The sequence below is a fragment of the Heterodontus francisci genome, chromosome 2 (assembly GCF_036365525.1).
Source record: "Heterodontus francisci isolate sHetFra1 chromosome 2, sHetFra1.hap1, whole genome shotgun sequence".
Lineage (NCBI taxonomy): Eukaryota > Metazoa > Chordata > Chondrichthyes > Heterodontiformes > Heterodontidae > Heterodontus > Heterodontus francisci.
The window spans coordinates 109,232,508-109,256,394 of NC_090372.1; the positions used below are offsets into that span (position 1 = coordinate 109,232,508).

The 23,887-nt window shown below is 43.9% G+C and overlaps 1 protein-coding gene across 1 annotated transcript in view; it reads left to right on the forward strand.

Annotated features, from left to right (window-relative positions):
• The window catches only part of thsd7aa (thrombospondin, type I, domain containing 7Aa), a 543,974-nt gene that overhangs the window by 385,185 nt on the left and 134,902 nt on the right, over window positions 1-23,887 (forward strand). Inside the window, exons 8-10 of the mRNA XM_068051191.1 lie at window positions 1,332-1,566; window positions 14,246-14,361; window positions 22,118-22,250. Coding sequence (XP_067907292.1) covers window positions 1,332-1,566; window positions 14,246-14,361; window positions 22,118-22,250 — 484 coding nt within the window. The remainder of the gene's footprint in view (window positions 1-1,331; window positions 1,567-14,245; window positions 14,362-22,117; window positions 22,251-23,887) is intronic.

Genomic DNA, 23,887 nt, shown 5'->3' on the forward strand with positions numbered 1-23,887 from the left:
ATTTTCCCTCGAGGTGACAGTTCCTTGGCGCCATACACCGTTTTTGATTGGACGAGTAGATTGGTGTCTTGTTCCAGGGCTGTGCCTTTTACCTCATAACTACTCACCATTAGATGTGTGAATTACAAGGGATTATTTTTCCTTGAAGGTGTAGGGAAATCACTGGGCTAGATTTTCCTGATGTCGGGACCAAATGGGGGAGGCCAGCAGTGAGGCCGCGTTACAATCTTCCAGGAGGCGGCCTCCTAATTGGCCATCTACGCTCTCCCCATCCTACTAAGGACGGTGGATGGGCTCCTGAAGCTACAGGCCCAATCAGTGGACTGGCAGCTCTGGAACCTTGACACCCACACCAGGAGACTTGGGGAGCAGCGTCCTTGTTGGCCAACACAGAAGAGCTGCACTGAAGACTTACGAAGCTGGTATGGACATCGGAATGGAAAGGAAGCCCCTCCGCAGGATCAGACGCAGCCTTGATTGCGGCTTTTCAGGCACACGGCCCTGTCATTGGAACAAGGAGCCTCTGGCTCCGATAGCTCCCTGACCTGTCACAGAGAGGCTGCCTCCAATGATCTGGTGGTCTCCTCTCACAGTGGAAGGCTGTTCCGCAGGCGAGAAAGTTCTGGTTCTGCATAATCACCCCTCAATTGGGGCATTAACCATTTTAATTGTTTCCCTGCCTCCGTGGAGTGGGCAACTGATCCTGTTACCAGCCCGACCTTGGGAAACCTCCCCGACGTCGGGAAAATGTCTGGGAACCATACTGATGTAACTCCCCACTATTATCCTGGCCTCCTCGCCTCCAACCCATCTTCACGGGGCTGTGAACATCCGACCCATTATGTGAATAATTGATGAGTGCAAGTCTATGTTCTACCCTCCATGTGCAGTCAATCTGTTTCTCCAATAAACTAGATTCTACTATTTACAGCATTAAAAACACAAGAACTATTAGTCAATAATAGGCCATTAAATACAAAAACTTTCCGAGTATAAGTAGTCTTGTGTCCAGCTATGAGTTGCGAACCTTGTTTTCTTTTGTAAAAAATAAAGTGATTTACTGTGGTGAAATCATACACAACTTTTCACACAAATAGAAAAAAGACTGTTTAAAATTACAGGTACACTCAAATACCTTGTTCCATTTACATATATTAATAAGAACAGCAGTACCACATTAAAAAAAAGAATCAGTGTACCACCCCTATGGAATAGATAATGACATGTTTAGTTTCAAGCTGGCTTCATGTCTATTATTTAAGTGTGAAAACTGCCAATAATGTTTTTGAAGACAAATACATGTTATTTTTATATTGTTTGTTTTTGAATAGGAGCAGCACAGTGTCCAAACAGCAGTGCCTTACAGGAAGTACGCAGCTGTAATGAGCATCCCTGTACTGTATATCACTGGCAAGCTGGTCCTTGGGGCCCCTGTATTGAAGACTTGTCTGTAGCTACTCTTAATTCAAGCACCAGCTGGAGTGGTGAGGCAACCTGTGCTGTGGGAATGCAAACTAGAAAGGTTATTTGTGTGAGAGTCAACGTGGGACAAGTTGGACCAAAAAAGTAAAGGCATAGTAATTTCTCAATAAAACTGTGATAATATTTGCTTTGGGTTAAAGAAAGCTATCTAAAATATTATGTTCTAATTAACAGAAGTGTTCACATTGTATAATAATGTTAAAATAAATCCATACGTTCCAACCCAGTTTTGGAAGAATGTAATTCAGATGTTCCAAATGCTGTGGCTGGGAATTTCTTATCCCATTTATAAGGCAAAATCTAGCACATAAAATATTTGCTGTGTTGAAGCACAGACATTGATTGTGTAGAGGTCAGATAATAGTTTGCATTCAGCTCTGTGGCCTATCATAACCTCTGGTAATTAATTCATTGTTACATATTGAGTCATGAAAGGTTCTATATTAATGCAAGTCTTTCTTTCAGTCAAGTTGCAGTAATGCTTATCATTCCTTGCTGTAATGATTTGGGCAGGCAGCATGAATGTTTTTTGACCTGTAGATCCAGAATAATCACCATTAATCTGCATAGTAAATGCTTTTATATGTTGATTTGGTCACCCATGGATCTTTTGCTCGTGAAGACTGACTATAATGAATTTAAGCTTTACTGGGAAGGCAAAAATAACAAGACCCTGCATTCACATAGAGCCTATAAGCTAGAAAAATGCCTAAAGACACTTTAACAAGGTGTAATCTGACAAAAATGGACATTGGACCAAAGAAGGAGATAGTAGGAGGGCTGCGTAAAAGCTTGGCCAAAGAGCTAGGTTTCAAACAGAGTCAAGCAACAGACTGTCAATATAAAGATGCATTGTTACAACACTTTGTGCTTCACACAACCAAACTGAAACAGGTTATGGAGGAAGAGGGGGTGAAATTGTTTTTCACCAGTAATGCAAAACATGCTCTTAAATAATCAGTAGCCCATTTTACACCACACCCGATTTTCTTTTCAGTGTACAAATAAGCTGCCAATTCCCTGTGTTTCAATCTACTTGGAAAAGACAAATTTCACCCCCACCATACTTCTATTTATTTTAAATCCCAATAAACCTAAATTATAATATCTGCAGTATTTTGCTTTTATTAACCTAAATTATAATGCAATCAATATTAACACAATTCAGATTTTATTATTATAAAACAATCTGATCAACACATCTCAATGAACATCATTTACTCACAAGGAAAACTTCAATTGCCTTTATAGAATGTACAATATGGAACAACAGTGCATTGGATGCTTGCCATTCCAATGCAACAATGTGCTAACCTTAACAACAACAACTTGCATTTATACAGCACCTTTAGCATAGAAGTAAATCCAAATGCAGATCATTGAAGTATAATCAAAAAATGAATGCTGAACCAAAGATGGAGCTATTAGGAAGGATGACTAAGGACTTGGTTAAAGAGGTGGTTTTAAAGTAGGCACTTCAAGGAAAAGAGGGAGATGGAGAAGTGGAAAAGGTTTATGGAGGTGAATTTGTGAAAATTTATGGAGGTGAAAAATGTGATCCTCGGTGATGGAAATAATAGCCACTTGGCACGTCATAACATTCAAGGCTATGGGCCAAGTGCTGGCAAATGGGAGTAGGTAGACAGGACAGGTGTTTTAATGCATCGGTGCAGACTCGATGGGCCGAAGGGCCTGTTCTGCACTCTATTATTCTGTCATTCTGTGATAATAATGCTAGGCCAAAGGGAGAGGGTCAGTACCTGAGCACAAGGAAACATTTACGACGTCAGCTAGCACGGGGGCCAAGAAAGTTGAGTGGTCAGCAATTTAATGGAAATGGGATCAAGAGAGCAGGAGGTGGGTCTCATTGGATGAGATGAGCTTGGAGAGGGCATTTTGAGAGATTAGACAGAAGCTAGAGAGAAATAGAGACATACACATTTAGGGCTATAGCAAGTGAGATTCTGAAGGGAGGTTAGGTTTAGTTGGCAAGAGGAAGGGAGAAAGTAGTAGAGGCTGCTGAATTGATGGTCTCAATCTTGGTAACAAAGAAGTCCTTGAGCTCCTTGCACTTGTTGGAGGTGAGCTTGGAGGGAGAGAAGGTTTAAGAAGTGGAGAAAAGAAGCAGCTGGTTATCGTTCCTTTGTTAAAACAATCCACTACTCCAAAATCATCCTGGAGAACAGAATGAGTCTCAATATGCTTGATGTAGTCTAGCTGGATTGGGTGCGGAGTAAACCTCGCGCCTCCATGCTCCTTCATATCGAGTCTCCCACAATTAGCCACTATCTCCTAGTAGCTCACAGAGCAACCTTCTTGGAAATGGTTACTACCTGCTGTAGTTTCTAATTCTTATTTCTGTGAAGTGATGGAGCTTTAGTTTAAACAGCACTGACTTCTGAGATTTAGTTGTTGCAAAGAGCAGATAGAAAATGTTAATGTATTTTGTAAAAAGCAGCCAATTGGAAGCTTATGGTGCTTGCTTTTCCACTTCTCAAAACAGGGCTAAGCTTGAATAAGAATACTTCAGAGAACTAACTGGAATAAAATACATAGCTGCATGCAATTTGTGTTAATTCTTTCCATACAGTATAACTTCTATGAGCCTGATACATTTGGATTTTTAAACGGATTTATACTTCATTAAATAGGATATTGAGAATCATGAAGAAGAAAGTCACAATGACAGACTCTGGATTATTAAATCTTATTTTGTGAAGAAGACATTTAGGAGTCTGAGAATCTGGGAGCTATTCCCTACAGCGCAGTGCTATTAATCTTAAAACATCAGCAGTCGTAAAAATTATGTAGCAAGACATTTGGACTGTTCTGTGATTTCAACTATATTCACCTTCATATTTCACCAAGAGAAAAACATCCCAATCATGACCATAATTTCTAGTCCTAATTAGATATGTCATGAATATTGCTTTTCTGACAGTGCAGTAATTCAATTCAAATTTTTATCCCTTACCTTATCATAAGTACAATGGTTTACAAGAATTATGAAATAGAAGTATCCATATGGTTGTGAGTACTATGCATTTTATGTGTTGCAGTATAAAGTACCATGACATTGTGATAGCATTAGTGTGAACTAATCTTTCCTTCATGCTAGATTAATTTAAAATAATTTAATTTATTCAATTTTAATATATGTGCATTTACTCACTTACAATTGGACAGTAATCAGTGCCAACTCGCGAATAAACGTAATCTGGGTTCCACTTATGGCCTGAGCTATGTAAGAAAGTCATTAATTGTGCAATGCATTTAAGAATACTTGATCACCCAAAAGTGGCTGCAGGTTCCTGCTCAATATTGCACTAATATTAATTCATTGTCTCTGTTTAATCCCACTTTTTATTCAGTTTTATTGGTTATTTTCAATTCTCCTTTGCATCTGTTTAGCTTGGAGCAATGGAGTAGAGGAAGTCTGTATCCATTTTAAAAGTAGTCTTCATTTTCCAAAGTGTAGGACCGAGGTGGCTAAAGGCCATCAGTGGTGGGGCAAAGGGAGAGGAGATGAACAAGTGCAATAGAGAGTTTGGGGTTTGTACCTCTAGAGGAGATTATAGGGATGTGCAGGGATTTAAACACAAGGATGATAATTTCAAATTTCTGGTATGCGGGATTGGAAGTCATTGTGAGTCAGTAAGGATTGATGGTGGACAAGTGGGACTTAATATAGGAAATAAAAATAGAAAGTGCTGGAAATACTCAGCAGGTCAGGCAGCATCTGTGGAAAGAGAAGCAGAGTTAACAGACTGGATTTTACGCCCTCCCCCCGACCCCCTCCCCCGGATGTCAGGGCTCGTGGCGGGGTGGCAAAAAGTGCCTCAGGGAGAGGCCCACCGCGGGAATGCCCCACCCCATATTACCGACGACGGCGAGGCCTCGGGGCGCCCCCCCCCCCCGCCCACAACCACCACTGCTCGGCGATGGGAGCCCAATTTCAATATTCTAAGTGCTACTTACCTTGCCTCCTTATGCATTCCGCTGCCTCTTAGTCAACAGCTCCACATATTCCGGTGAACGGGCGTCATTCATGTGCCATCCCGTTCCCAACGAATAAAAGCCAGCTGGACAGAGGTTGCAGTGCTCAAAGCCTGTGAAGGAAGTCTTGCGAGACAGGTCTCAACTCTGCATACGTGTGTAGGGAGTTGGGAGGGGGGATGGTATTACTGGAGGCACAACTCTGCAGGCATGAAGAGAAGTGTAAGGGGGAATGGTATTACTGGGGGCACAACTCTGCAGGCATCAAGGGAAGTGGAAGGGGGAGTGCATTAAAGGGGCACAACTCTGCATACGTGTAGGGAGGGGGAGGGGGAGGGGGATTGCATTAAAGGGGGCACAACTCTATAGGCGTAAAGGGAGCTACTGCATACCCTCCCTCCGTAAAACAGGGCACTCTGCGCCATTGAATGTTTGTGTGAGTGAAGGAGCAATGGCACTCCAGGCACCCTGTATGTGGGGAGAGTGCCATAAGCGGTAGGCATTTAAAGGTAATCTGGCTGCTGGGCCAATCGATGCAACTAATACAATCTGAATGTGGTCATACTGTGCCACTCTTAGTGAAAGCTAAGACGGGCAATGCACTGCAACACCACATAGTTGATGCCTGAAAGCACATGATGTACCAGTCAACATCAATCTTTGCCCTGTTAGGTACCTTCGAAGATGTGAAGTTACCAAGTTTAATTGCAGCTTTGAGATGGGGCTGGTTCATCCTATATTCATTGATCCTCTTGTCGTGAGGAGCCATATGCTCTGCAGGCAAAACCAACAGGTAGGTGCAGCCCAAGTGAAGACCCCCGGTCATGAGCAGCAGCAGCCCCCCAAGGAGAACTCGCCACTACAGATCACCTTGCATCTGCAGGTCCCGCATGACATACCTGCAGATGGCTGAGCACCAGTGTCAGAGGCAACTGCGGATGTGAAGAGAGGTGGTGACACGTCTCTGTACCCTGCTCAACAATGACTTGCAGCCCGTGGACTTCGGTGGTCATCCTATGCCTGTGGTCCTCAAAGTGACAGCAGCTCTTAACCTCTACCCCTCTGCATCATTTCAGGGACCCAACGGAGACCTTTGTGGGGTCACACAGTCAGCAGTGCACTGCTGCATCAGGGAGCTCACCGAAGCCCTGTACTGGAAGACCAGTGACGATGTCTGCTTCAGGATGGGCCCTGAGAGCCAGGCCCAGGGGCCATTGGATTCGGCTCCATCGTGGGATTCCCACAGGTGCAAGGGCTCATACACTGCACCCATGTGGCCATCAAGTTTCCCACTGGGTTACCAGTGGCATACGTAAACCGTAAGGGCTTCCACTTGCTCAACGTGCAGCTAATGTGTAATCATCGGAAATGCTTCATGTAAATCTGTGCCCGCTTTCCAGGCAGCTGCCATGACGCCTTCATCCTGTGCCAGTCCCAGCTGTCATTGCTGTTCACTGAACTGGCTCAGATGGAAGGTTGGCTCCTTGGAGACAAGGGCTACCCCTTGCAGACATGGCTCCTGGCACCAGTGATGCAGGGGAGAGATACAACGTCAGCCAAGGCATAACAATTGCCGCCATTGAGCAGTTTATCGACATGCTGAAAATGAGTTTCCACTGCCTGGCTAGATCGGGTGGTGCCCTGCAGTATGAACCGGAAAGAGAGCTCTTATACTTGCTGTCTGCTATGCTCTGCACAACTACGCATTCAGTAGGGCGGAGGCCTTGCAGGATGAGGAGAGATGTGAGCAGGACTCCTCCTCAGAGGATGGGGACACAGAGAACTTACAGCAGGAAAGGTGCATGGGAGGACAGGGAGCGTCCAGGTGCTGCTTGCAGTGCGAGCAGTGGGCAAGGGATGCACAGCAATGCCTTATTGATCAAAGGTTCTCCACACCTTAAAAACCACCATGTGCTCTGCAAGCCACACAGCACCCTGCTTCACCTGTTGTACAGCAGTCCACATCTGCAACATCTTTGTTTCCACCATTACTGGTCGCAGCAGGCTGAGTCATTGTCCATGTTACTGTATCCATGGAGATGCAAATGAGTAATACTGGCATGGCAATGATGTTATTCCATACATTGGCAGTTCTGAAAGGCCAATGATGTAATGGGAGGAGACATGATCAGTACATGTTGGCACACTTCATTCACACAGTAAAAACAACACACACGTTAGTGAAGAACATTTAGTGAATTAACATTTTACAGTGTAGTGTCACCTGTGCAGACCCATTTGTGTCACGGTGTCTTTTTGAGACATTTGCGGATGCTCCTTTGCAGTGCCACCTCTGCACTAGCAGCCTGACTGGAGGAAGGCTGCTGATCTGATTGCCCTTTGGCTGTTGATGACTTTGGCAGATGTCCTCTTTGTGCACGAGACAGGGGGAATCCTGTGTCAGTGCAGAACTCTCCTCAGACGTCGTGGCTGCTGGAACTTGACTCACTGGTGGAGGGGCGAGGGGCCGACGTCCACATTGGAATCACCTTGAGGGGGACTCCAGATATGGCGTGCAGGCTCACCTCCTCCATCTCAGGGCTCGTTTGAACCTCTCTGCTCTCCCGGGCCAAGTGCTGGAAAATGGGATTAGAATAGTTAAGTGCTTGATGGCCTGCACGGACACGATTGGCCGAAGGGCCTGTTTCTGTGCTGTATAACTCTATGACTCTATACTCAGTGAATGCAGAGATGCCCCCATTCCCCCCACCTCCACTACACTAAAAATAAATGTTTGTCCCATTGTACCCCCCACCCCCCAAACCCCCTATATACTGAAATTGCAAAGTTGACCCCTTCTTCCCACAACTGCACAAAGTGCAGAGGTCACCCTCCCCCCACTACACTATAAATGCTCTGATTCCCCCCCTTCCCCACCTCAGGGCGCCAGCTTTCCCTGGGCAGGAAAGTGAAGGCGTATGAATGCCGCCCATCGCACTGAAGATCCAGACCCAATGATAAGATCATGGGGATTGGATTTAAATGTACACAGTAAGTTAATTTCAATATTTTAAGTCGGGTTCCATTGCCGAGCGGTGGGGGTCCGCTACGGAGCCTCGCTGCCGCCGGGAAGATCGGGCCAGCAATCCCGGTGTTGGGCTCCATGGCCAGTCCCTGCCACGATCTTCCACGGAGCCCAACATCGGGAGCTCAACAAAATTCATCCCTATGATGGTGAACTGTAGCACACAGGAAGCAAGCATAAAAACAGGAACTGCATGCTCGAGAAAAGACTTTTAATATATTTAACCCTGAAAATTCATAGACCAGCCAACCCAGGAATAACACCAAGATCACACTTACAAAGAACAGCTGATCCGGCAGACTTTGCATGGTCAGGCAAAGACAATAGTAGCCACCCTGATTACTAAGGCAGGGTTCCCCTTGTCTTCATTTTCCACCCCATTAGCATCCACATCCAAAGGATCATCCTCCGCCATTTCCACCACCTCCAGCGTGATGCCACTACCAAAGGCATCTTCCCTTCCCCTGTCAGCATCCCGAAGGTATCATTCCCTCCGCGACACCCTGGTCCACTCCTCCATTACCCCCACCACCTCGTCCCCTTCCCACAGCACCTTCCCCTGCAAGCGCAGGAGGTGTACTACCTGCCCATTTATCTCCTCTCTCCTCACTATCCAAGGCCCCAAACACTCCTTTCAGGTGAAGCAGTGATTTACTCGTACTTTTCCGTTTTTATTCTGATTACTAAGGGTATATCTAGGGCATACACCATTAGAAATATGTTGGAAAGTCACATGACTGGTGGGTGGGTGAGAAGGGTGTCAGATACTCCTTACAAACAACAGATGACACTGGCAACCCCTTCACAAATGGAATTACTTTACAACTATAAACAAAATACAATCTTTTTCAGGATCCAGGCGTTGATCCTGGCCTGGACTCCCAGACGGTCCCACTTCAGGCCCTTTACGTATACTTTGCCTGAGCAGGTTTGCCTATGCCATCTACAAGCCAGGACCCTTTGAGGCCCTGAGCCACAGGAACTGCTGACATACGGTGTTGCTACTCCTGGCAATTTGACTCCCTTAAAACAATGGGGGCAAGCAAAGGCTCCATCCTCACAAGGCCATCAGGATTCTTCAGCACAAGGCATATCCAGTTGTTTGAAAGCATCTGCATCAAGAGGTACACAAGTTTTGGTGTTGACCCTTAAGAGTGTTAAACAGCAAAAAAGCTCTTCTAAATCTGGTATGTGATAAGAAGGAGGTCCACACAGTCCTGCTTTTACAGAGTGGTTAATGTAGCATGTTTGTGGGAACATGAAATATGCTGAATTCGGTTGGAAATCTAACCCTTGCGCCATCAATTTTGCAGAGTCACATTCTGAAGCTGCACGACAAAGGGATACTGACTGAGTATGGTCACTTCCATTGTATGTGTATTTGCTGATTTTTGTGCTACACGTTACTATTTATTTATAAATAAAGATATTGATTATGTTAGTCTGCAAATTCCTGTTTCCAGGGGCAATATCTGCAATTTCACAGAGAATTTGGTAGCATATTGTAAGTGATGCTCAGTGAATAGATTACCGTAATTTGGGAATTGTTAGCCCCTGGGCTGCTTCCCTTCATGATAGAATATAACAAATGTACAGCTTTCAGGTCGTATACGAGAAACTGATTATTGAAAGAGAGCTCGAAAAGAGAGCTGAAACTGCAACAAATTTTAACTCTTTACACTTAGCAAATAGCTCTTATCAATTCTACAAAATGTATTATCATTTTTCCAGTTTAGCTTAGTTCTCTCAAAGGATGAGCACTAAGTATTATTCCTAGGGAGCAAAGAATAATAATTCCATATGGAAATCATTTTTAACATCAACAGCTAAAAATGAATGAATACAATGTCAACTCCCACGCATACAAAACGTGTTCAGAATAAAATGTGGTTAATTTTCTTTTGTTTATTTTCTTACTTTCCCCTGAAAAATTGAAATCTGTAAGATAAAAGCACCTGCACTAGTGAAAGATGAATACTGGTCTTTTTAAACTTCTCATGAATGTTCTAATGATAGTTAATGGGATTATCATATCAAAGCGGAAAAACAAACTATTCATTTCTCACTAGTGACTTCTCTGTTCATGCCAGATTAGTTTGAAATGACACTAGACAAATTTGACACACATGTTGCTCCTGTTTTCATAAAGATGTAATGGCCTTTAATCTTTCATAAGCCTCACACAGATCAAATCATCTAAGGAGCACTAAAGGGTTAGATTATTCAGGAAGAAGAACTACAACTGTATCTTGATCCTGCATATTGCGCAAGCTTTTTTTTTCTAATCATAGATTAAACAAAGACACTTCTCATGAAAACTGCAAAGACGAAGCTTCTTGTACTCTCCTGATAAATAGGGATTATCATTGTATAATCAAATCAATAAGAAAACACTGTAGGATTTGTCTAGTTTCACCCATCTCTGTTGGAAAACACTTTACTTCATATCATTTGATTTTAACCTGACCTTCAGCACATTGCAAAAGAAAATCAATATTTCAATCCAAAACCTCAAATGAGCACTATCTTGCATTTCTCTATCCAATTGAAAGAGAAAAACTGTTTTGATTGAATTGTTTTCGTAAAATGGGCTCGTGAACAGCACCATTGACACAAACTTATTTCACGTTTTTAAAAAAAAGGCAATTGCCTTGACATTCTATAGGGTGGTGGGGTGGGGGAGAGGAGTTCTTCCAATCTCCAGCCTTAACTTTAGTGGGTGATGGACAGAATCCCTAGGGAAACAGCATGGCTGAATCTGGCCATTAATGCTGTTTCTCTAGGCCATTCCACTGATCTCCTGCTGAAGCTATGGTTGGAGACTGGGAGAACATCAATGAAAGTTAAGGGCTAAAATATTTTTACAATGAACTGTAAAAAGGTGCCTCTCCATTCTACTGTTCCAAACCACTATGTATAGAAACCTTTATGTATGCTTTGTAGTTCACAGGATTAGAAAGGGGGTCACGATTAAACTAGAAGAGAGAAGATTGTGTACTAATACAGATGAAAACATTTGATAATGCATCAATGATGTTTATGTTCCAGGCGGGGATAATCATGTATTTTTTTTTCTTATTAAAAACTGAGAGAACTGATTGGCGGCGCAGTGGTTAGCACTGCAGCCTCACAGCTCCAGTGACCTGGGTTCGGTTCTGGGTATTGCCTGTGAGGAGTTTGCACGTTCTCCCTGTGACTGTGTGGGTTTCTGCCGGGTGCTCTGGTTTCCTCCCATGGCCAAAGACTTGCAGGTTGATAGGTAAATTGGCCATTGTAAATTGCCCCTAGTGTAGGTAGGTGGTAGGAGAATGGTGGGAATGTGGTAGGGAATATAGGATTAATGTAGGATTAGTATATAAATGGGTGGTGTTGGTCGGCACAGACTCAATGGGTCAAAGGGCCTGTTTCAGTGCTGTATCTCTGTATAACTCTATTAATTTCTTTTAGTTAAAAACTATGCATATAATTCCTCTGTGTGCTCCCCTAACACCATCATTAAACTGTTTAAAATAAATAGCAACGGAACTTTATACAAATGTGTTAAATATTAACAATTTATATAGTACCCCTCACATTGAAAAGCACCGCAGAGCACTTTGAGGTATTACCCAATTTATTTTGAACATTAACCCCTCCATTAAAACAACAGAGGAATGTTATATGAACATATTACCCATAAATATTGGCAATTATCAATTATCCTTTAAAGAAACATTTATTAGTAAAATATATGTTTCCAATTATAAAAGTGAGTTCTGAACATCAAGTACAGTTGCAGAAATAAGCCCTTTTTGTCTGAAGAACAAATATTATTAGTGCAACAATTTACCTTTCATGCTTAACTTACCTAAGTAGTCAGTTTAAATTTATTGAATGAACACAGTGAAAAATAGTACAAAAATATCTCTAAAATAAACATGATTTTGTATTGAAAACAATAACTATAGGCTGTGTTTATGATTTAAACTGAGTAATGGCGTCTCTGGCAAGAATGTCATGTTTTAGACGACAAGTCTTCATGTCATTATTTTTATTTTTAGTAGCTGAATTAAAACACTGGATAGACAATGGCCAATAAACTGCCTAATTAATTCATGAACAAGCAAGAACATTCATAATACACTTCATTTTACTGTGTACAGGGTTCTCATAGGGAGCAGCCATATGAATGCCTGATCCAATAGAACAAGAATTTGTTGGCAGGTCAAAGCCCCTTCTCTCCAGCTGGCAGGATTACAATAGACTTGTGACATGAGCAAAGCACTGCATTTGAAATATATTTCCACCTTGCCTTCACTTGCTCCTAACAGAATCCTAAAAAAATGTGTGATTGATTTTAGTTTCCTCTTGGTTGTAGGAACTGTGTTATCTCACAAATCAATCTTGCCTGGCAAAAAACTTATTTGTAAACACAGATGCATGAGGTTACATCACTTTTGTCACCACTGATCTGGAGGCTGATTACAGCAATAGCTTAAATTTAATAACAGCATTAATAAAAATCAATGGGAGCAGTCTAATCTGTTGCAAACAACAGGCCTACTTTAATAGACACAAAGAGCTGGATTTTGTTTAGCTCCCGAAGTCGGGCTCCATGGCGGGAGGAGGGCCGGAAGATCAGAGCAGCAGCGGCCTGCCACGGAGCCTGACACCGGGAATGCTGGGGCCGATCTTCCCAGCAGCGGAGAAGTTACATGGTGGCACGTCCACTGCTCTGTGGCGGGATCCACATTTCAATTTTCAAATCAGCTATTTATATACATTTAAATGGAAGCCGGGGCAATCTTACCGGCAGTTCTGGATCTTCCAAGCTATGTGCGCACTCCCCGCCTTCACTTTTCCGTCCAGGGAAAGGTGTCACCATTGAGGTGGGGAAGGAGGGACCTCTGCATTTGTCGTGAAGTGAGGGGTTGGGGGGGGGCGGGGGGGAAGGGATCAACTCTGCATTGTCAGTATAGTGGGGTGGGGGCAGAAGAGTTGAACTCTGCACTTAGGTCAGTTGGGAGGGATGAAAGGGGTCAACACTGGACTTAGTGCAGTTGGGATGGAAAAGGGGTAATCTGGGCTTTCCTGGTGCAATTGTGGGGGAGGAGCGGTATGTCGAACTTTATCTTTTGTTGCAGTTGGAGGGGACGGGGTCATATTTGATCTGTCAATGAAGGCCTGGCAGCCCTTTAAAATGGCCCCAACGTCTGCGCAGAAACAGGTGACGCTGATGATGGCATCACGGAGGCCGCCACTGCCACATGATTGGAGAGGTGAGGCCGGCCTGCATATTATAATGAGACGCCGGGCTGAAGCTCGTGGTGGTGCGCAGCCCAAGCATGCAGGTTGCTATTTTCTTCGCCCGCCGCCACTCCCGGCAACACGAATACAAAATTCAGCCCAAATTGTGTTGTGAACAATGCTAATTGTTCTAATATAAATTTTCTGAACCAGAAGAAACCTTTCTATGGTATTTTTCTCATAGTAGGAAATTTCATGGTTAATGGTAAGAAGTGGTAGTAAGGTAAAGGCTTCTACTTGCAGTACATCTATACCAACAGATCTTATGAATGTAAGTTATGAATTTCCTCTTTAAAAAAGTATTTAGGAAATAACCATGATAGTCTGTATTTAGTTTTTGTTTTAATTAAGAATGTGCAAAAAAGTATACAGGATAATATGCTGATTAATCATTTTAAAATATAGATAAGTTGCCTCTAACGAACATCTATCAAAAGAATTGTTCTTTTGCTTCAGGTGTCCTGAAACTGTACGACCAGACACAGTGAGACCCTGTCTCCTACCATGTAGAAAAGACTGCATCGTAACATCTTATAGTCACTGGACACCTTGTCATTTATCATGCAATGAAAGTAAGTATTGACATGTTTTGCAGGTATTTTCAGGTTTCGTACTGAAAAGGAGCACAACGAGCATAAGCTCTTGATCCCCAATTCATTAACTGACAAATTCATGAATTCAAGCCCAGATTTTATCCGCCTGTGCCAACTGAGAATGGGACATGTGAGGGGTTAAAATATCGGCAGCATGACACTTACCGTGTCCGCACCATTTTGACAGTGTGTGAGGTCCGTGCCCAAAGCAGCAAGGGCTTGATTGAAATGAAAAAGTTAGGGTTTAATGACATCATTCAGTACTGAGGGAGTGCTGTAGTCAGAGGTACCATCTTTCAGATGAGATGTTGAACCGAAACCTGGCCTGCCCTCTCAAGTGAGCGTAAAAGATCCCATGGCATTATTTTGAAGAAGAGTAAAGGGTAATCTTCGGTGTCCTGGCCAATATTATCCCACAATTGACATCACAAAAACAGATTATCTGGCCATTATTACATTTCTGTTTGTGGGAGCTTGCTGTGCGCAATTTGGTTGTTGCATCTCCTACATTACAACAGTGACTACACGTCAAAAAGTACTTCATTGGATATAAAGTACTTTGAGATGTCATGCAGCTGTGAAAGGCATTATAGGAATGCAAATCTTTCCTTTTATTCTTTTCACAAATCTGGAATTCAGGCACACAAATCAGCAGGCCACACAGCATTTGAAGCTCATTGGACTCTCTGATTTCCTTGTCTAAATATCCAGTACAGGCTCCAGCTGGGCAAAGTTCCAAGTCAAAAGCAGAAATATATATATGAAAACTCAGTGGCATAATTCTTATAAATACTGAAGGAGGACTATTAACTATTTATTCATATTGAGTGTGAATGTAGATATATAGATATTCTTTATATATAAATAATTAATAGTCTGCCTTCTGTATTTACTGGAATTGCCGTTAATTTTGCAGAACTGTTTTGATTTTAAAAATGTTTGCAATGTATTGCCCAAGTGTAAAAACATTTCAGACTTTAAATCATTCTCTTGATTTTCTTTTTTGTGTATTCTGAGCTATACCTTTTGATGTTCATTTATCTCATATGACTGGTCTTTCTATAATTTGTCTTTGTATGGGTGATTGACTTTCATTCTCCAAAAGAAGCATGCAGAAAGCATGCTTTCATTGTAACATTAGACTACGCTTATCATTTCTCAGTAGACCATCATGCTGCAGTTTTTACATTTAAAAGCTGGCACTCAGTGAGTCACAGACCTTTTCCACCTTATACATGATAGGATTCAGCAACTAACCAAATCACTTTTTCATATGCTGATTGCTTGATTAAATTTGCCCATTTTAAAGAACTGGATTTGTTTCTTTATTCTTTCAAATTCAGCTAAACCTTTAAACTTGTGCTGACATTTTTTAAACAAGTTTGATCTAAATATTTTGTATTAGTGTCTACTTTGAAATTATGTCCTGTTCTGCTCCTTTTGCAGTCTCTTCAGTTCTTTCATACATTTCTTCTGCTTTTCTCCTTCATGTTCCCGAATTCCTTTCACTGGCATCAGCCACTTTGTGCCTGCTTTATGAATGAAAAAAACACACGTGAGACAATTTTGGGGTCTAACATCCTGCACCCAAAGAACGCCTGAAAAAGACCTAAGTTGAAATTGGGGCCATTTTTCCTGTGTTTAGGTGGTCACCTAAAATAGGCATTAGGCTACTCAGACTGCTTGGCGATCACCGGGCCTACTCCGTGCCTACTGTGTGCAAGATTTTTCAGCAGTCCCAGTAGCTACCAACAAAATGTAGGTTTATGTTTTGACAAGAAATCAGGAAGATTCCACAGCACTCCTGATCACTGCCCCCTCCAACCCCCAACCTTGCCTGCTCCATCGCCCCTTCTGGAAAAAAACATTGGTCTTTGGAAAAGGCCAAGCTGTCCAGAGAGGTACTGCAGGTGCTGTCAACTGATCCAGATTAAGCAAATAGGTCAGATGACCAATTTGGGGATGTCTGTGAGCCTTCTGATTGGGTGTGCACTGTTGGCACGCTGCAGGTTGTGGACTCGATGATGGGCGCCTCCCAGGATAGATTCTTGTCTGCTGCCTGGCTGGCAATCTGGCAGAGTGGATCAGGTTATTGAACACACCTGGTTTACATTCCATTCATTTCAATGAGATGCCAATTGGTCAAATTGCAGAGAGAGAAAGCAATCAGCACCCATGCAATGAAGACAAGAATCTGCTTACCTACATATATGCAGAAATACATATACCTGTTCCTCCTTTCCAACTGCTGCCACTAAAGGGTACACTTTGTGAGGTGAGGCTCCCAGCACAGAGACTTGATTAATAGAGAATAGACCAAAGATTCAAGTGCTGAGGTCAAGGCACATTATTCACAGCATGCTCAATATTCTTCTCATTAAAATGTGTATTACAGGAAAATTGGTACAACCATAAGTCATGCAAACTGAGCTCTGAACCTATTTTTCCAACCCGCATTCCCATCAGGGAAAACCCCACACTGCTAATAAAATTTACCCCAAAAAATCCAAAGGTAGATTGAAGTACACAGATTCTTTAGATATGTTCTTGCCATGGGATCAAAAGAATGAAGTGACGTTAGAGGAATTCTGTAATCTGATGCTTGCAATCTGTGCGGCTGTTCAGCAACGTGAAAGTTTTCATGCACACCGTGCACACCTTGGCCTCTTTATTTACCGCACATGTGTGGCCACACACTTAAACAAATTGCCCGTGCACTCCAAAACAAAATTAGAGAGTACATTGCTTGCAAGGAGTGCCTCTAAGGAAAGCATAGGCATACAGCCATGTTTTCCATCCATTAAAATGATTAAATTATAGAGTAATATCATGAGTTGCATCCTCACCATTTCCCAAGATTCACTCCTGTGAGTTTTCTCCCCACTAGGATCAGTGGATTTCAGAATCATTTGTATTCTCCTGTTATTCTCTATTAAAGACACAGGCAAAAAAAATTGGCTATGTAGCACCCGGTTTTTCAGCACTACAGGTACATTTCTGGTGCGAGCCAAGCCGGACACCATTTTGGCAAGGACATTAGCACATGCACAGGGAGCATATGCTGGGAGTTTGCAGAGTAGGTAGATCGTGTCATCTGTCAAGAAAGAATGCAACAGCAAATGGCAAACTGATGGATGTTGCAAGCATCATCCAATGGAAGGAACCCAACACTTAAAAGTTTATGGCCATGGCATCTTCACAGGCACTGGCAATGCCATCCTCACCCTTCACTGAGGATGCAGTTGTAGCTTCAGCAGTTTGCCATCCACTGTTGGATAAAGGAGGTGACTGAGGCTCTGTATTACTAGAGAATTAAATTCATTTCATTCTTTCTTGCCAAAGTGAAGCAAGCATAGCGAGCAGTTGGCTTTGCGAGCGTAGCAGGCTTCCCAATGGTGCAGAGTTCCATTGACTGCATGCGTATAACTTTGTGGATACCATGCATCAACTCTGATGAGATGTACTGCAATCAAAATGGATTCCACTTCCTCAGCATTCAGCTGAGGTCTTGCAGGTCAATGCCTGGTGTCCTGGTAACTGTCATATGCCATCATTCTGCAGTAGTCCACTGTACTATCTGCATTTCAGCCACCACAACAAAAAAGAGGGTGGCTACTTGGCAACCAGAGCTATCTTTTGATAACATAGCTCATGAGTCCATGCACAATGCAAGCACATGTGGGCAACATGCATACAATGAAAGCCATGCTGCTATGAGAAGTATGATCAAGCGGACCATTGGGGTTCTGGAGGAGCCCTGCAATACTCAGCACAGCACGTGCTAAAATTCACACTGGTCTGCTGCATGCTGCACAACCTCGCCATCACGAGGGTTACAAACTATACAGTGACCAGCTGAGGAGAAGCAGGAAGAGGAGAAGCAAGAGGAAGGATGGAGGCAACCAACACAGCCCTTTCTGGCTGTGCTGTCCACGAGCAACTCATCTGACTGTAATACTAGTAAACACACCAATTCCCCATTCACAACCTTACCTTTCCTCTGTTACTGATCATTACAGTGTCCTCTTGACTAGAATGCAAAAATGAAAGCTACTGCAAAATAAATATTCCAAACAAAATGTATTAATGAAACCATGCCATACTGCATAGAAACATTAACCAATCACCCTTGTGCATTCCCTTAATGTCTGTCTTCCATGTGCCTTTGTCTGGCCTAGTGCTACTCCACTGGCTAGTGGAAGGCGGCTGGCTTTTAGTGTTGGTGACTGCAGATGCTCTTGCTGGATGACCTCAAGCAGCTGTGGGCCTAGAAGATCTGGCTTCACACTGCACCATATTGACATAGGCAGCAGCAGTCTGGCTGACAGCCAACAGCTAGGGTACTGGTGGAGTGGCAGTGATGGGAGGACGAATTCTGAGAGTGCTCCACGAATTGGAGTATTGACAGGCAGAGAGATCTGGGCGTACAGGTCCACAGGTCACTGAAAGTGGCAACGCAGGTGGATAAGGTAGTCAAGAAGACATACGGCATGCTTGCTTTCATTGCTCGGGGCATAGAGTATAAAAATTGGCAAGTAATGCTGCAGCTGTACAGAACTTTAGTTCGGCCACACTTAAAATATTGCGTGCAATTCTGGTCGCCACACTACCAGAAGGACGTGGAGGCTTTGGAGAGGGTACAGAAGAGGTTTACCAGGATGTTGCCTTGTCTGGAGGGCATTAGCTATGAGGAGAGGTTGGATAAACTCGGATTGTTTTCACTGGAACGACAGAGGTAGAGGGGTGACATGATAGAGGTTTACAAAGTTATGAGCGCTATGGACAGAGTGGATAGTTGGAAGCTTTTTCCCAGGGTGGAAGAGTAAGTTACTAGGGGACATAGGTTTAAGGTGCGAGGGGCAAAGTTTAGAAGGGATGTGCGAGGCAAGTTCTTTACACAGAGGGTGGTGAGTGCCTGGAACTTGCTGCCAGGGGAGGTGGTGGAAGCAGGTACGATAGCAACGTTTAAGAGGCATCTTGACAAATACATGAATAGGATGGGAATAGAGGGATACGGTCCCCGGAAGTGCAAAAGGTTTTAGTTTAGACAGGCATCAAGATCGGCGCAGGTTTGGAGGGCCGAATGGCCTGTTCCTGTGCTGTACTGTTCTTTGTTCTTTGAAGCTACTGTCACTCTCCTGGAGCAATCCTATTAATCTGTTGAGTGAGGACAGATTGCTGGACTCCTGTGATATCCTGCAAGCCCCTTTGAACACTGGTATCCACAGCCATGATGGCAACAGTCTGAGCTTTCTTGGCAAGAAGCTGAGCTGGCATGATTTCAGTCTGAGCTTCCACTGCAGCACTTAGACATTGGGATACTGCTAATGCTGAATAGAAGTTCAGACATCAGGCGTTGCATTATGGTTTGATCCGCAAGTGTGCTAATGGAGTTGGCGACCATTTCCACACTGAAAAGGATGGGTTGTAAGTTCTGCATTGGTACCAGACTCCTCCATGCTCCTTGCCATTGCACGCAGGCTTTCTGGGTGGCCTGTCAATGCACCAAGCTTTTCAATGTGCATATCAGCTTTCTTCTATAGCCCGCTCCATGAAAGTACTCAACTGAGACTTCTGACACAGAACACGTATGTGACTTCACCCTCCCCTGAGTTATCTCCTGTGCTCTCCTTTTCTCTTGGCCTGGCAGACCCCACCTCTAAGCTATCCTCTGAGTTACATGCAGTATCAGTATCTGTGCTGGTGGCTGCAAGGGTCAAAGTGAGTAACCGTGTTTCTTCATCATCAGTCTCTTCCTCTTCTTGATCCTGCACCACTGCCTGGCCAGGTTGCAGTTCTTGTGTATTTGAAAGGAGGGAGGCACATGGTTAGTGTTGCAGGGAGGAGAGGGGGGAAAGCAAGAGATGTATCCTTAAACCATCTGCAGCTTGTAAATCAGAAGAGATTGGTGGGATGAGGGGGAAATGGGATGTGAAAAGGAGGATTAGGTATGAGCAAACTATCATCTCCAATCCTTTTAGTCCCACCACTGACCATGATCTCAGCGATGGTCACCCCAATGATGGCAAGCACCTTCTCCTCCACTGGGGTGCCCGTGCCTGTCCCACACTGGGCCTCCAGTTATAACTTGTCCTGCATAACAGAGGGAAATGTGTTAGTAAGTGTGGTGCAATCTGTTTGGGTGAAGTGGCTGTCACGATTGAATAGCTGGCAGTGTATGCAAGCTGAGGGATGTGGGTGTGAGGCTTACAGCTGTGCTAAGTGGGTGAGGGTGAAGTGAAGCTATGAATGTTAGGCATGAGTTATGATTGGTAGTTGAGTGATGGGGGCATGGTGCGTTGACAGTGGCTGAGGCTAGTGATGCACTCTATGGGATATGGTAATTGAAGATGCATTTACTGACCTTGACTACTCGTATGAGGTCATTGAACATTTTTCAGCATCGCATCGAGGTCCTCGGCGCTAGACTCTTGACATTGACTGCTACGGGTCCCACTGCCTTTGCAAAGTTTGTCTGGAGGGCCTCATGGCCCCCTGTGGATAGATCACATCTCTCTTCCTCTCCACGTCCTCCACCAGGACATTCAGTGTAGCACCAGAGAACCTTGGAGCATGTTTTCCACCCTGGTGCACCATAATTTACTCTTCTTGCTGCTCAGACTCTCTTTCACAAGCAGTTCCAGCACCTGCTTCAGCCAGAATGTGCCTCCCCTTTAAGAGATACAGGCTGGCTTTAAGTAGTGCAGGCTAGCTTTAATTGATGCTAGCCTTGCATGAACTTGGTCCATTTGTTGAGGCATGCAGCCACTCGACAGCACATTTAGCCCTGGCTGCATGCAGCGATCATGCAAATTAGCAGGCAGAATGAAATTGTCATGCTACCTGCATCAGAAGCAACAGGAGTGTGTTAATTGCTCATCATGATCCCTGGGCCCATTTTCAGGGGCTATCGAATTTTGTCCTGAGAGACTACCTTAATTATCCAAATTGCACCAATATTTTGCTTTGTTCTTCATTAAATGAACACAATTACAACAATCAAAAATGTCTCTTGGCCCATTATGATTGTGCTGGTTCTTTGAGAGTGCTATCCAATTAGTTCCATTCCCCTGCTCTTTCCTCATAGCCCTGCAATTGTTTTCCTTTTCTAATATATGTTACATGTTCCTTGAAACTCTGTGTTTGTTATAGACTGCACACAAAGACTGACCATTCCAGATGGGATGAGTAACGCAATATTGTGAGTTCGTTATTAAATACTGAGAGAGCAGCTATTACACTCAGATGTTCACTGTACAAGTGTTTCCTCAAGACTGCTAAACACTCAGAATCACGTGGTGTGTTACATCATAGCTCTTACATGACTAACATGATCCTGTAGCCACACACAACAGTATATATATCCAATTCCCTTCTGAAATCTACTATTGAATCAACTTCCACAAAATTTTAAAGCAGTGCTTTCCAATTAGTAACAACTTGCTGAGTAAAAGAAATTCTCCTCATCTCACCTCTGGTTCTTTTGTTAATGATCTGAAATCTGTGTCATCTGATTACTGATCCTCCTGTGAGTGGAAGCAGTTTTTCCTTATCTTCTCAATCATAACCCAATGTATGTACTCCTGTTGAACAAAGTTTTGCATTGGATGTGCTAATTCCTAAGATATATGTGAAAAATGGCAATCCACAATTAAGTGGATTGTGAAATAACTCCACATAGTGCAGGCAATCCAAGTCTTGTTTATTAACCATTGTAATGTTTCATTACTTCCAGGAGATGATACCAGAACAAAACAATCCCGTCATCGTGTCATCATTCAATTACCATCAAATGGAGGGCGTGATTGTCCTGACACACTCTTTGAGGAGAAGGACTGTGAGACCCCTCGTGTCTGCAGTAATTACAGGTAAACATGTCCATCAGGTGGAATATAATCTAACCAGGTCAGACTCACATTTTTCCCAATTTACGCAAATCTCTTCGTGGTTTTCATCAAAAAGTAAAACTTTACAAACATTCCAAGCTTTCCAATTCCCTACATAAAAGGGTACTGAGGACAAAGAAGGTCTTGTTTTCGATTCCCATTCAGTGCTGAGCCAGCTGATCTCAGCCAAAGCAGAGAGTACACGACCATTGGTCCCAAGACTCCGAAACAAGGGGAGTGGAAAAATTGGCAGGAATTCCATCTTCTCACTGCTATCAGTTCCCTTATTGGAAGTGCTGGATGCACATTTAGGATAGAATTTGGCTCAACAGTATGTTGAAATAACTCAATAATCTCTGATAGCAAAGGAATGTAACTCCAGTGAAACTGTACGGAAATTTCAATCAGTACTTTTTGGGGAGAAAATTAGATGGAAATGTTTGGAAAACAGCATAAAGCAGGATTTGTCCAACATACGGCCAACCAAAGTTTTCAATCCAGTCCACCAATCCTTCATAGCTTGTGAACAGAAAGGGGCAAAATAGATTTTGTTCCATGTGTGTCCCCCAGTTGTTAGCACTAAGTGAGCGGAGAGTTGATGCAGTTCAGCCTGTACTTGAGCAGTCACTAATCTTCGCTTCCTGCAGTGAACAGCAGGAAGGGGCAGGGGGCTGGGGGCGGTGGAGCAGAATGACGTCCTTGAGATTGACACGGAGGCTCACCAATCAAAAGTGCGAACAGTTTGCTTGGGCGCAGACTTTGGTTGAATAGGAGTGCGGGAGAGGCGGGACTTGCAGGGAAGAAGGATGCCGTCAGTTGGGGGTGGGGGGGATGGTGAGCACAGAGAGACAGTGGGAAGAATGGTAAGCATACAGAGACAGTTGGGGGGGGTGGGAAATGAGCACACTGAGGCAGTACTGGGGGGGGCTGAGCACACAGAGAAAGTGGGGGGCTGTGAGCACAGACACAATGGGGGGGGTGAACACACAGAGACTGTAGGGTGGGGTAAGCATGTAAAGCTGGGGGTGGGGGGGGTGGTTGGGTTGAGCACACAGAGATAGTGGCCGGGAGTTTGCTCAGCTCCCAACATTGAACCCCATGGCAGCGGGGGGCGTCCGGAAGATCATTCCGGCAGCAGCAAGCCACGGACCCCGACGCTGGGAATGCCAGGCCCAATCTTCCCTCCGGCGGCGATGCCCCGTGGCAGCACCCCCCCCCCCACCCCCACCCCCACCCCACTGGGTGACGGGTCCCAGATTAACATATTTAAATTAACGAAATGAATACATTTAAATAAAATCAATAGCGATCTTACCTTTGAGCTGCAATCTTCCGAGCGGCAGTCAGCACTCACTCTCCTGTCCAGGGAAAGCAGGCACCACCGTGGTGGGGAAGGGGGGAACTTATGATTTTTACTGCAGTGTGGGGGGAAAGGGTGGGGATAACGGGCTTTAATGCAAATTACTAGTGTTGGGGAGGGTGGGAAGGGGAGGCCTCTGCACTTGGATTGGTTTGGGGGTGCGGGGGGAGGTCAAGAGTTGAAGGTAAGTGTTTTGTGGGGGGTGGGAAGAGGACAATTGTTGAATTTAATTGTAATGTGGGGGAAGGGGCAATAGATT